Below are 14518 nucleotides of genomic sequence, written 5' to 3' on the forward strand. Positions count from 1 at the left end.
AGATATGTATACGAGTGCAAATTTTAGTGCATGAGTACAAATTATTCACAACAGCTAAAAAGTGGAAACAGCTCAGATGTCCATCAGTGGATGAATGGATAAACTAAATGTGATATGTACATACAATGGGATATTATTCAGCCTTAAAAAAGAATGAAATTCTAATCCATGCTGTAACATGGATGAACTTTGAAAATGTTATGCTGCATGAAATAAGCCAGACATGAGGACAAATATTGTATGATTCCATTTATATGAGGTACCTAGAATAGTCAAATTCATAGAGTCAGAAAGTGGAGTAGTGATTACCAGGGCCTTGGATAGTCATTGTTTAATGGGTACAGAGTTTCAGTTTAGGATGCTGAAGAGGTTCTGGAGATAGATATTGGGAATGGTTGAACAACAATGTATACGTACTTAATGCCACTGAATTGTACACTTACACATGGTTAAAATGATAAATTTTATGTTGTGTATGTTTTACCAAGATAAAAAAAAACTAAAAAAATTAATCTTAATAGCTTCTTAATATTCCAGCATGTAAGTATACTATGCTTTATATAACCATTACTGTTATGGCACATTTATGTGGTTTGAGTGGTTATTTTTGTTACAAGTAAAGAGATGTTAAAGTGTATATACATAAATCTCAGATGTAAAATTATTAGATCAAAGGATCTATATAAATGTTTCAATTTCGTAGTGCCGAATTAATTTCCAGAAAGATATACTCTTTTACCTTTCAACAGATCTTTATTTTTAGTAAAGATTCAAATCTGAATTTTTATACAGGAATATTTATGTTTATACATACATCAAATCAACTCTCACTTCTTTATATAATGTAGGTGTGTTTTATTTCTCTTTAAATCATTCACCTTTATACTTATAGCATCTAGCTTTTTCTTAAGCCTCAGAATCAACACAAAAAAGAAACACTGATAAAATGTGACAAGTTTGCCTAATTTCTGATGCACAATATTGTGCTGCACATTGTCAGGTGCTTTTAACTGTCAGGTGCTGTGGACGGGGAAGTCCAATAGGGAAGGAGGTAAATGCTAGCATTATAGTAAATTGATTTAATTTTCTTTATGTCATAAAATGATCCTAAAATAAAATAGAAAAAACTGTTAATCCAGGGGGACAAGCTACCTTATGACATCTTTAACATGGACATCTTGAACTTAGTTAACAAATAAAATGTTACCTTGAGTGATTCCTCATTATTTGAAGTGCTGCTAAAATTTAGAATTTTGCCTATCAATCACAAAAACAAAATTCTAAGAAATCACATTACATAGTTGTTTAGCATATTAGCCTAAGGAATCAGTTGTAGTCAAGCTACCCTATCCTAATTTCTCTGTTCTAGGAATGGAAAGGGGCTTGAGTATGTGGCAATATAGATTTTTTTTTTTTTTTTTTGAGTGTTCACTGGAGAATGAGATTGTAGTTAAAATTCACTTGTAAACTAGAAACATTTCTCCAAGAATTAAGATTCCCTCAACATGTTGGAGGTGATGATGGGGGCAATGTGTGTGCCTATACATATTTATTTCAAGCAGCACATTCCCATATATAGTTTCACTGTAGAGCTTCACCAAAAGATAGTGCTTTTCTAAAATTATGATCACAGATATTGAGCCAAGTCCTCATATGTGCTTATTTGGGGAGTTTAAAATTGCATTAGAAGTTTTATCATACAACCTTTGGTGAGTGACTGCAGAAGCCTTAGAGATCACGCATTTTTGAATATGAAAAGCCGCCTGGGCATCTTGAAGATCTTTGTTACTTTATAAATGCTCTCCACAGGGGTCTGGGATTGATCACCCTCAAGGATGAGCCAGAAAACAAGGGAAAAAAGGGAGTCCTGTTGTACATGATGATCTCATTTATGTATTAGACCCTTATTACTGAGCTTGAATTTGAAGTTCATTTTGTTCTTACAAAGGTTTTCTTGATGTATTATGCTTATTACAAATAGTCAAAATACTGTCAACTTTTGATCTAGATTACTTTCTAATTTTAATTGCATGTGCTTAATGATTTCATCAGGTATTCTGCATCTATAAGTACTTGATTAGTAGAATTAGAATACTTTTATATATCTGCTCCAGCCAAACTCAAATTAAGGCTAAACTTGAAAATAACATACACACACACGAATTACTTCCCTTCTCCCAAGCTAGTGTTAACAAATTGGCAGAGAGTACCCAACTCTACACCTTTGCAACAGTTTGAAAGGTGATGGTAATAGTCCATAACTAGCATGGCCCAAGTTGCAAAGGAGTTGGATATCTCTGAAAGGATTCAGAGTTCTAAAATAACAGACAAAAGGAACTTTTAAATTTTGACCTGATCTATTCACTCTCATTTTCTCAGAAAGAATACATTAGGTCAGAATAGATGATGTTTAATAGTAAACCATAGTAACATAGAGGTGGCTAGATCCACCACTGAGGTTCAAAATAGAAGTTAACGTTTGGGAATATCAACAAGCAGGAAGTTAAAAGAAAGAATTGGTGTTGAGGCAAGACAAAGGATAGATAATTTGTGGGTAAGACTACACTTTAGAAAATTGATAATACCAACTAAGAATAGGAGAACTTTGCTCACTTGTCGGGCACTCAACTAGGAAATGTTAAAGTGTAAAGAAAGGATAAAATTGATATTCCTTAAGGAGAAGGGGAGTGCTGGTCGACTGGAAAAGATGTTCACTTACAACATACCTCATACTTATTAGGATTTGCCATAGTTGAGAATTTAAATTTAGGGCTCTGTTTCTAGGTAAATGTATTTGGAATTTTAGACTGACTTTATAAAGCACATTTTTCGATACAAATTGTATATTGGGGACTACCTCTTAAAACATTCCTATAGATGAAGGGTCAGCAAACTTTTTAATTCAAGAGCCACATAGTAAATATTTTAGGCTTTGCAGGCCATCTGGTCTCTATTGCAACTACTCCACCATTGTAAATGAATGCAACCATAGATGATAAAACAAATGAGCATAGCTGTGGGCCAATAAAATTTTATTTACCAAGATAGGAAGCAGACCAGATTTGGCCATAGGCCATAGTTTGCCAACCCCTGCACTAAGTGGAAAAATCTTAAGCTACCCTCTGCGTTTTAGTCTGTTTTTTAATACCCTGCATTCTCTTTATACAAATTCTCAACATTATTTTATTTAGTTACTTCACGGAAACCAAGGGAAGATGAAAAAGATGGCCAGGCATATAAGTTTGTGTCACGATCTGAAATGGAAGCAGATATTAAAGCTGGAAAATATTTGGAACATGGGGAATATGAAGGAAATCTCTATGGAACCAAGATCGATTCTATCCTTGAAGTTGTCCAGACTGGGCGAACTTGCATTTTGGATGTCAACCCACAAGTAAGCTGCACGGATTCCAAAGCTGTTTTTTAAATTTTATTTCATGTGGGGTTTTTGTTTTATTTTGTTTTCAGATTGTGAAGGTGGCTCTTTCCCTATTTCCCTGTTGGTAGAGAACCTTATTATGCATCTACAGCTAGTTAAATAAATCTCTGATCAACTAGCCAACAGAGGCTTGGATAGCAATAGAAACTTGATAAAAGTTTAGTTATTTATGTACTTGCTCAAGTAATATATAAATGCATGTGTTAGAAAATGTTAAATTTAAAATTTAAACAGCGCTGCAACATAAAGAATCAAACATTGAAGTCACACCCCTTCCCACCCAAGACACACAAACACAGTTCATTTCATTCTCATTCCATGTCTTTCTCACTGACCCCTTCCACCCCTCTATACTCAACCCAACCTCACTTCCCTACTCAGAGATAAATATTATTATTTTGGTGTTTGGTCTGTATCTTGCTTTATTTTAGTATGCCTTAAATACAAATACATATAAAAAATGTAATGGGTTTTCTATTTTTGTCGTTGTTTCTTTTTTACATAAGTGGAAAAATTCTACACAGATTCTTTAGCTCTTTTTCATTAAACGGTATTTCTTAAAGATCTTTTCATGTCAGTTACCGTAGAGCTTTTTTTTCTTTATAATTGCTGTATAGTATTTCATAGTACAGATGTGTATTCATTTATATAACCACTCTCTAATTAATAGGCACTGAGATTATTATTTCTGCTTTTTCAGTATTAACAGAATTCTACGATTAACATAGAAAGTGTTTATATCATTCTTGATGATTTTTGGATCATTAAGTTTAATACTTTCCTTTATTCAAGAGGATCAAAGAGTAGTGAAACTGAGGTCAGAACACAATTAATGGATCATTATTTTAGGAAAGTATTGTATGGAATCAAAAGGTTAGAAGGGGGGCAAGTATTAAATCCTTAGTACTTAGGAAGAAGGCAGATAAACTTTGATTATTTAGTATTTAGTACAAATTAAAGGGTTACATAATTCAAATTCTAATCCTATATAAATTGGTTTGTAATTGTTCTCTACACAGGCCCTGAAAGTGCTGAGGACATCCGAGTTCATGCCCTATGTTGTATTTATTGCTGCTCCGGAACTAGAGACATTACGTGCCATGCACAAGGCTGTGGTGGATGCTGGCATTACTACCAAGCTTTTGACGGTGAGCAGCTCTTCTCAGGATAACAATATTATTTTCCTCCTGAAATTTTTCCTTTTCCTTTGGGCACGTTTAACTCTATCTAATCATATTTATGAAATAAATATACTATATAAGGTATTCTAGAGTAAAAGATTATTTACTAGATGTAGTTAGGATTTGGAACAGTATTGCTTTTACTTAAAAATCATTGTTCACTTTATTTTAAAACAAAAGTTTACTCCCCCTATGTAAATGAAATGGGCCAGTATTAAAATATGCATATTAATCCAACCCCGACATTTTACTAATGAGGAATCTGGGCCCCAAGACCATTAACAAGCATGTTCATCGTATGGTTTACTACCAGTAGAGTTAGGTGCTCTGACTTTTAGTTTCTGTTACATGTTTTCTCTTATTCTCCCTCTCTCTTTTTTCATATTATGGAAAATTTAAAATATACACAAAAGAGGAAAAAGATGAGCTCCCATGTGCTCATCACCTAGCTTCAGTAACACGTGGCCATTTTTGTTTCAGTTCAACCTCTCCTCACTCCCTCTCTTACCTTGAATTATTTTGAAGCAAATCTTTGATTCATATCAACCATAAATACTTAGGTATTTGTCTCTAAAAGATAAAAACTTTTTAAACATAACCATAACACCATTAACACATAAAAAATTAATGAGCAACTGCTTAATATCATCAATATTCAGTCTATATTTGAGTTTCCCCAAGATTTATCTTTTTTTTTTACAGTTGATTTGTTCAAATCAGAATCCAAACAAGATTAACACATTGCATTTACTTGATGTCTTCTAAATTTTTTGCCCCAGCTTAATTGAGATGTAATTGACATACAATAAACTGTACATATTGAAAGTGTGCAACTTGATAAGTTGGTTTGGGCATATGTATACGGCCGTGAAGGCATCGCAGTCAAGATAGCAGACCTGCCTGTCACCTCAGAAAGTTTCCTTGTGCCCCTTCAGAATCCCCCGCTCCTGCTGCTTCCACCTCCTCCCACCCTGTACCTCATAAGCCTTGAAACCAAGTAATGTTAGTCGTCTTTGTTCTTTTTGTGGTTGCTCCCTATCTCTACTTAACTTTTATTTATTTATTTATTATTTTGTGAGGAAGATCAGCCCTGAGCTAACATCCGTGCTAATCCTCCTCTTTTTCCTGAGGAAGACCGCTAATCCTCCTCTTTTTACTGAGGAAGACCGGCTCTGAGCTAACATCTATTGCCAATCCTCCTCCTTTTTTTTTCCCCAAAGCCCCAGTAGGTAGTTGTATGTCATAGTTGCACATCCTTCCAGTTGCTGTATGTGGGACGTGGCCCCAGCCTGGCCGGAGAAGCGGTGTGTCGGTGCGCACCCGGGATCTGAACCCCAGCCGCCAGCAGCGGAGCGCACGCACCCGACCGCTAAGCCATGGAGCCAGCCCTCTACTTAACTTTTTGAATATCTGAAATATAGTTATAATAAGTATTTTCATGTCATCATCTACTAATTCTAACATTTGTGTCAGTTCTGGATCGGTTTTCATTGAATGACTTTGCTCCTCATTATGAGTCGTATTTTCCTGCTTCTTGGCAATCCTGGGTAATTTTTTTACTGGATGCCAGGCATTGTGAGCTTTGTTCTGGGATGCAGTTATTTGGAAATAGTTTGTTCCTTTCTGGTCTTGCTTTTAAAATTTGTTAGGGAAGACCAGAGCTGTTCTCATTCTAGGGGCAATTATTCTCCACTATGGAAGCAAGACCATTTGAGTACCCTCCCAAATGGCCTGTGCATCATGAGGTTCTGTTCTGCCTGGTGCAATAGGTATTGCTCCTGGCTCAGGAAGAATACCCCTCATCCTTTCTGGTGGTTCTTTGGTGGCCTCGGTTAGTTGTACACATGCACTGATTGGTACTCAGCTGAATGCTGGAAGGGGACCTCCTGCAAGGCTCCAAAGTTCTCTCACCGTGCTGCTTTTCCATTCCGGTACTCTGTCCTGCGAATTCTTGCTGCCTTGGTCTCCCTGGACTCTCAACTCTCTCCTGACTTAAAGAGTTTGGTGGGCTCCTCCTGGGCTCTGCCTTGCTGTGCTGCAGCCTAGAAACTGTTTGAAACCAGTAAGCTGGGGTAATCATGGGGCTCACTTCATTTGTTTCCTGTCTCTCTGAGGTCTCTGTCTTTCGTTGCCTGATGTACGATGTCTGAAAACCAATTGTTCTGTGCATTTGTCTGCTTTAGTTGTCAGGCAGGAGGGTTAGTCTGATTCCTGTTACTACATCTTATCTGGAAGCAGACATCTCTTTAGTCTCTTTCACTCTGGTAGGTTCTCACTGCCTCCCTCCCTCCTCTCTCTTTTAACCTTCTAATTTATTTGTTCAGAAAATTGGGTCATTTATCCTACAGAATGTTCCATGTCTGGATTTTACCAATTCTGTCATTTTCCTCTGTTCCTTGTATTTCCTGTGAACTGATAGAGGCTTGACCAGATACAGGTTCAGTTTTTTTCAAGAATAATAAGTGGTATTTCTTGTTTTGTTACATTATGAGACATATGAAAGGCTGTCTCTCTTTTTGTAATAAGATGAATCAGTGGGTTCAGATGATGTTAGCCTGATCTGTAAAGTTCCCCAGTAGCTTTTCACCTCATGATTTTAGCAAATTGTATTGATCTTTGCCTGGATCAGTTTTTTTTTTTTTTTTAGAGATTGTAAAGTGGTAATATTCTAAGTTTGTGATTGTTTCTGTGTTTATAAACTAGATTTCTTCTAAAAAAATAACTTTATCAACTAGTTGATTACTCTGAAGTAGAGTTCATATAGGAAAGTCAGGATATATGCTTGATACTTTCCCTTTATGGGTCAGTTTTCAGAATAATGGGTTTGTTCCCTAAGAGCCTCCAGAGGTGACAGTGACCACATAAGGATTGTTTTCATTGTTTTTTGGTTTCATCATGAACACATAGATTTAAACTTATTTAATGTGTTTTACTCTATTGCAGTTATTATTTCTTATTGATGCTCAAATTGTCCCATCTTTGACCAATAGGAGCTTATTCAAGTTGGCCCTTGAGAGCTTATTTCATGAGCCTAATGGTCTTGGATAGCTCCCTTACTATCTGGTATGACAAATGTTCCTGGCTTGTCTTGTACATTTCCTATTCCAGGCCAGGAATCAGCTATTTTTTCAAGAAGCTCTGGTTCCTTTTAGGATAAATGGTATTTTAAGACAGTAATACTTTGTCCCAAGATTGGTTATTGTTTCTAGCTACACATTTTAGGTAAACAGAGCACAAGGATATATGCTTTTCTCTTTATATGTTTGAAGGAACTGTATAATGAATTCATACTGATAATTTCCCAATCAAATTTAGGATTACAGGGTTTTTATTTAACCTCTTGTATGTTATAACTCCATTCTCCTGTGTTGAGTATCTCAGTTCTCAAAAACACTGGGAATGTTAGAATATCACATAATTGCTCCTTTGCTTTATCCCACAGTACACACACAACATGAGAGTAAGTACACCAACACTGCTAGGTGTGATTACTGTGTACTGTTTTCTTCCTCGTGTTTTTTTTTTGTCCTTAGGGTTTATCCCACTAAGTATATACAGTCAAATCGCTGTTATAAAATCACTTGGAATACTTCCTCTCTGTGTACTTAGGTCTGTTATTACTCTTTTGATGTTTAAATTGTCCTATCTTCAGCTGGGAGGAGCCATTCAACTTGTCTTCTGAGTCTTTTTAACACAACTCCAATAATCTTTAATGAGTCTTTGCTTCCCTTAAGGATAGGCTGTTCCAGGTTATCTTTACCAATTTCTTGGCCCAGACCTGGAACCAGCCATCCAACAGCCCTGGTTCCTTTTAGTGGGAAATGGTATCTAGAGATAATATAGGTGTTAAAGGTGTGCATTTAACCTAATTGATCATTGTTTCTAGGCCTTTTCAGTGACCAGAGGTAGGAAATACATTTTCATTTTTTAGAAAACATATATCATTAGTTCAATTTAATTGTTCCAATTCAAATTTTACATTATTTTTACTTCACTTCTTTGACTTTATATTTAACTTTTTTCCTCTTAGCTGAAAATCTTGGTTCCTGATGACATTAACATAATTCCTTACTTTACATATAAAAACCAAGCACACACTATATGTATAATTTCTGAATAACAATATCAATATTAACAATATGATTATTGAAAAGTTTTAAGACTTTTAAAAGAAATTGTTCTTATATATATATATATCCCACTGGGTATTAAATTATTTATTTTAAAGTCACTGAAATAATTCCTTTCTGTGTGGTTAAGTCATCAACTTGAAACATAGGTTTATTTCATTTTGCTTTTGATTTTTAGGTATTGCTCTTTTTTTATTTGAATTTAATTTCCTTGTATAATTTTATACATTTTCATAGTTCCAAAGTAAATCTTAAAAACAAAAAAATCTGGCTTTTCTCTGTCCTTTCCACTCTTTTCCCTCCCACCCACATAGGTAGCCATTTTCACTATTTTTTTTTTAATATAAGCAAGTATGTATGTATATCCTCCCTCCCCCATTTCTCACATAAAAGGTAGCTTATTATATACAATAGTCTGCCTGCATTTTTCACTTAACAATATATTTTGGGGATCACTCTATAGCCATAGAGAGAGATTCTTTATTCTTTTTTCCATCTGTTTGGTTATTGCATTATGGTTAGGAACTATTATTGTCAAAAAAAAAACTGATTTTTTTTTTTTTTTTTAACAAGCCAGATTGCTAATGACTGTAATAGTTAAGAATTGTTTTCACATTGAATTTTGGCCTGTTTCCTCTTCTATAATAAAATATATTTTAATTGTTTCAAACTTATTTAGAAATCTCAGTGAAAGTATTAACTAAAATGTATTAGTGTCCCTCAGGCATAGTTGGGAAGCTGTTTCTCTCTACACTTTTCCTGTAGGTGTTTTCACCAAATTCATTAACTTGTATGCCATTGTTATACTGATGATTCCTAATTTATATACAGCATAGGTAACCCAGACCTCAGAGCTCCAACTTGCATAACCAGTTGCCTATTTCTTTACATCTCCACTTGGATGTCTCACAGACATCTTCAACTTAACATGTACAAAGTAGACCATTTTTCCCCCAAAATCATATTCTCCCTACCCCCCAACTCTGCATCTTGTACAACCACCCATTTACTCAAGCTAGAAACTCAAGAGCTATCCTTGATTGATTCATTTTCCTCACTCTTCACATCCAGCCCATCAGCTAATCCTAATGATTTTATCACCAAAATATATTTCCAGTCTCTTTCCATCACCTCTGCCACCATCATAATCCAGAGATGTCTTTCCATTGTATCTAGGTCCTCCGTGACCTAGCCCATGCTCGTCTCAACTCACTACCCCTGTGCCAACCCTCCGTCCATCCTGGTCTTCTTTCAATATCTTAAACACATCAGGGTCATTTCCCTCCTGGATTTTGCATTGCTGTTTCCTCTGCCTGGAATGCTCTTTCTCCCACTGTAGTTCTTAGTTTAAATGTCATTTACTCAGTGTCTTTGTAATTACTTGCTCTAAAGTTAGATCTCTCAAAATTCTTTATTCCTGGTTGATTTGTTTTATAGTACTTATTACGATTTGCAAGTTCTTGTGTTTATTTTTCCTTTATCTGTCTCCTCCACTAGAGGGTAGGAACCCATTGTCTTATTCATTGTTATAGCCACAGATTATGAAACATAGTAGACACTTTAATAGGAACTCAAATGTTTGAAGAACGTGTAGAAGTATTGTGAAATTTCAAAACACTTGGAATTTAATGAAAACCTTTACTTGCATGCAGAACCCATTTCATATTTATTCCCCCACATCACTGCAAAACAACTGGAAATATTTTATGAAATATAAACAATGCTAGCTAAATAAATAAATAAAAATGTGCGTGTGAATTGGTGGGGGTGGGGAGCATGTAGAGTTAGTCTTCAAAATACAATTCTAAAATCCTCTTTCTTAGGGGGCAGCAAATTTGGCTTTGAGCTTAATAGCCACTGCAAATTGGCTTCCATGATTTACAGAGTCCGTAAGATAAAAATCTTTTGAAAAGGATGATATAGCTGGGCTAGAAACCAGTCACCTGCAATAATTCTTTTCTTACCTTAGATTTCACCTTTAGATTATTGTCAGCAATAATCAGGAAAAGCAAAAGTCAGCAAAAGTCAGGAATCTTATCCTAATATCAATGAAACAGAAGATACAAAATACTCATAAATGCAAACATGAACACAGCTGGAAAGACTAGAATATGAGCAGATGGTATAACACTCCTTATAGATTAGGTTTCAAGGATTAATGTCAGAACCACAATAAACAAATATCCAACCTACTTATTTCTTATGTTCACTTTGAGTTGGTGTTTGAGCGAGTAAATATCTACTGTGATATAAACATTTCCTTTTAAAACTCTTCGACAGGACTCGGACTTGAAGAAAACAGTGGACGAAAGTGCACGGATTCAAAGAGCGTACAACCACTATTTTGATTTGATCATCGTAAACGACAATCTAGACAAAGCCTTTGAGAAACTACAGACTGCCATAGAGAAATTGAGAATGGAGCCACAGTGGGTCCCAATCAGCTGGGTTTACTGATGATTCGATAAGGTTCACAATTAATAAAACTTTTAAAAGTGACTGCAACAAATAAACCTTCTACTAAGAAAATACATGCACAGATAGAAGATACCTGCCAAGCCCAGGCATTTTTATTGTGTAGATTGAAATACCAGTACACTATTCTGAATTTTTATATGAAGTGTGGTTGGGAAGGTGTACTAATATATAATTTATCTTAATTTTTCTAACTTTTTATGGACAATCTTTCTATTCATATCACATAAAGAAATGCGTTGAAGCATTTTGTATATGTTTTGATTTAGTACCCTTGCCTTTTTCATCACAGGAATTTTCAGATCACTCACTCAAACATTGGTCTCACATTTTCACTGTGATAATGAATACTTGAAATCGTTTTGTAAAGCTGTCATTTAGTTCAGTATTTAACTAGTGAAGGGTCAGTTACTCTTATTAGGAGAAAATAGTAGATATTGGCCTTCTTTCCTAATGGGATTGGTTACAGAAGCAGAACTTGGATGTCAGTGCTATCGCTTGTCTACTCCCATCCAGTCTGACATCAGAAGTCTGCTCAGTGCTCCATGGTTTAGTTATTTCAGAGATGTATGGCTATCCATTTCTAATTTCTACAGATAGGTTGGTTTTTTCCCTTCGTTTCTATCTTGAGTGAAAAAATGAAGAGCAATACCTTGCACTCTCGTTTGCTATAGTGACAGGCTGATGCTGAGTTAATATGTGCACAGCAGGCAAGACCACGCAGGCTGAGAGAGTGCCTTATCCTGTACAACCTGACAGCAAAATGACACTCAACGTGGATTTATTTTCACATGTAAAAGTTTAACTGACAAAAATGAACCTACTGCTTTATACAGTTTTTTATTAGGATATGGTCAGCAAATGTATCCTGCCTCTGCAAATGTCTGTGACGCTGAAAAGAATGCCTCCCAGGTGGCAGTTGGGGGGTTTTGTGAACAACTGGTGTGCTTTCTGAAGTGTGATGTGATCATGAGGGTGTTTGTTCGATTTGTTGTGCTGAGAACCAAATCCATTGAACAATTTATGAAATTTGGAAATAATTGTCAGCTGTTGTATCTATATATATATAATATATACATTATATAATATGTACATTGTATGTATTATATAATATATATTAAATAATGTTGGGTTTTTTTTACATTTCTGTTAGGAAATGCACTTTTTTGTTTAATGATTAGGAAAACAGTTCTTCTCCTTGAGATGCATTAACATGTACAAATTTCCAAAATTCATCTCAGTTAATATCTTCCGTTAGGATTCTCGGGTGGTATAAATTCTTCCTAAAACGTATTCAGAGACGCAGCTCGTCATTAAACTTCATTAGCCATGTCTCATATTGCTGCTGGCTTTTCATGTGAACAGTGTTCACACTTAGAGGGTTAGGTGCTTAACTCTTGGTGGTCATTTTTGTCTGGTGGTGGGCACCAGACACCTTGCTACTGGATCTCTTTTCCCCTCACCGAAGCTGTCACCTAGCACGCCAGCCAGGAGGACTTGGAGGGAAGAGAAGACACATGGCCATACGCAGCAGGCACACGTTGTCATAAATCTTTTTCACAGTGAAACAAAACACCCAAGTTGCTGAGTTGTTAAGATTAGAAATCTATAGGTTTTTTTTTTATTACAGAATTTCATATCCAGAACACAAAGTCATGTTCTTTGTTAAGAAATTGGTGGCAAAATGGCTCATATTCTTTTAATAACTTTGGTAAATTTTTTTTTTTTTTTTTGGTGAGGAAGATCAGCCCTGAGCTAACATCCATACCAGTCCTCCTCTTTTTGCTGAGGAAGACCGGCCCTGAGCTAACATCTATTGCCAGTGCTCCTCCTTTTTTTCCCCAAAGCCCCAGTGGATAGTTGTATGTTATAGTTGCACATCCTTCTTGTTGCTGTATGTGGGACGCGGCCTCAGCATGGCCAGACAAGCAGTGTGTCAGTGCGCGCCCGGCATCCGAACCCGGGCCGCCAGTAGCTGAGCACACGTGCTTAACCACTAAGCCACGGGGCCAGCCCCATAACTTTGGTAACTTTTAAACCACATATATTTACATCAAATTCTTGGCTTCTCAAAGCAACATGCATCAAAGCACAGTGTCAAGACTCAGTGTTTCAACACACTATAAATTTTAAGAGAAATTTCATTTCCACATCCTCAGTAAATGTGCTGTCTTCTGTGATACGCCTTCATACTGCTGCGTGGAGCCTCTGAACGGCTTTGGGATCATTATAGCGGCACAAGAAGTATTTCAACCGTCTAGACACAAGAGAGGCGATTTTTACATCATATATATTTTCAGCCTTATATGGTATAAAATGCATATCATTTAGAAAATAGTCTACACTTAAAGGAATTATTTCTAATGTAAATAGTATTCATCGCGAACTACTTAGTTAATACATACCAGATCCCTCCTAATATAAAATAAAATGATGCAGTTTAGTTCATTTCAGTCTAGATGCCAGAGCTGAAGAGAATAAATTCAGAAAAGTTCATTGTATCTCAGTAAAGAGTCATTGAACTTGAAACTCAAGTCCCATCTGAGTCTGCAGGAACCCGCGCAGCTCTGCTGGGGCAAGCAGTCCCAGAAGCCCCAGGATTCTCCCAGGGCAATGAGAGTATAGTTGTGATCAAGGAAATGTGAACCTCTCTTGCAGGAAGGTCTAAGACAATTAGCTTTACCAAAGAGAAAAAGATTTAAAGTGATGTTGAACAATTGGTAGTAGTTAAAATACACATGCACATGCATAGCTTTAGGAAACATGATGTGCCAATACATTAAAGCATCTGAGGATTCCTTGTGGACAGGTGAGTATCCACATTCAGCATTCATGAATAGGGCATGACTATATACAACTAAATATTATATATGTACTTTTCATTTTCAAATGTACAAATACCCATGGAGGTGATGTCCTGGATAAGTCACTTAACTGTAACTAGTGGAATATGTATGATACACTACAAGTAAGAATTTCACTTCTATTACAGCCACGCCTTGATTATGCAGTCTCAATTTCTGTTTGATATTTGGATAATATCAAATATCCAGTACATCAGGACTTTGTTTACTTTTGCAAACTCTAACTATACAATTGCTGAACGTAGCCTTCTAAAATAGAAATCATATCATAACCCAGTATGACTACAGCAATAGTAGCCTGAACCCTAGAATCTAGAATTTAGTAAATTTATTTATAATAGCTCATAAGGACAAGTTTTCTTTAAAAGAGAAAATTGGTTATTAATAGAAATTTAGAAAATAATGCAAATTAGCAATAAAATACAATAG

The 14518-nt window shown here is 35.8% G+C and overlaps 1 protein-coding gene across 5 annotated transcripts in view; it reads left to right on the top strand.

Annotated features, from left to right (window-relative positions):
* PALS2 (protein associated with LIN7 2, MAGUK p55 family member) overlaps positions 1–12562 on the top strand; it is a 105457-nt gene extending 92895 nt beyond the window's left edge. For all 5 annotated transcript variants that reach the window (XM_058527294.1, XM_058527291.1, XM_058527285.1 and 2 more), the window contains 3 exons: positions 3192–3394; positions 4459–4587; positions 11031–12562. In XM_058527294.1, the coding sequence (XP_058383277.1) occupies positions 3192–3394; positions 4459–4587; positions 11031–11207 (509 nt within the window). In that variant the 3' untranslated portion in view covers positions 11208–12562. The remainder of the gene's footprint in view (positions 1–3191; positions 3395–4458; positions 4588–11030) is intronic.
* The last annotated feature ends 1956 nt before the right edge of the window (positions 12563–14518 follow it).

The sequence above is a fragment of the Diceros bicornis genome, chromosome 3 (assembly GCF_020826845.1).
Source record: "Diceros bicornis minor isolate mBicDic1 chromosome 3, mDicBic1.mat.cur, whole genome shotgun sequence".
NCBI classification, from domain to species: Eukaryota; Metazoa; Chordata; class Mammalia; order Perissodactyla; family Rhinocerotidae; genus Diceros; species Diceros bicornis.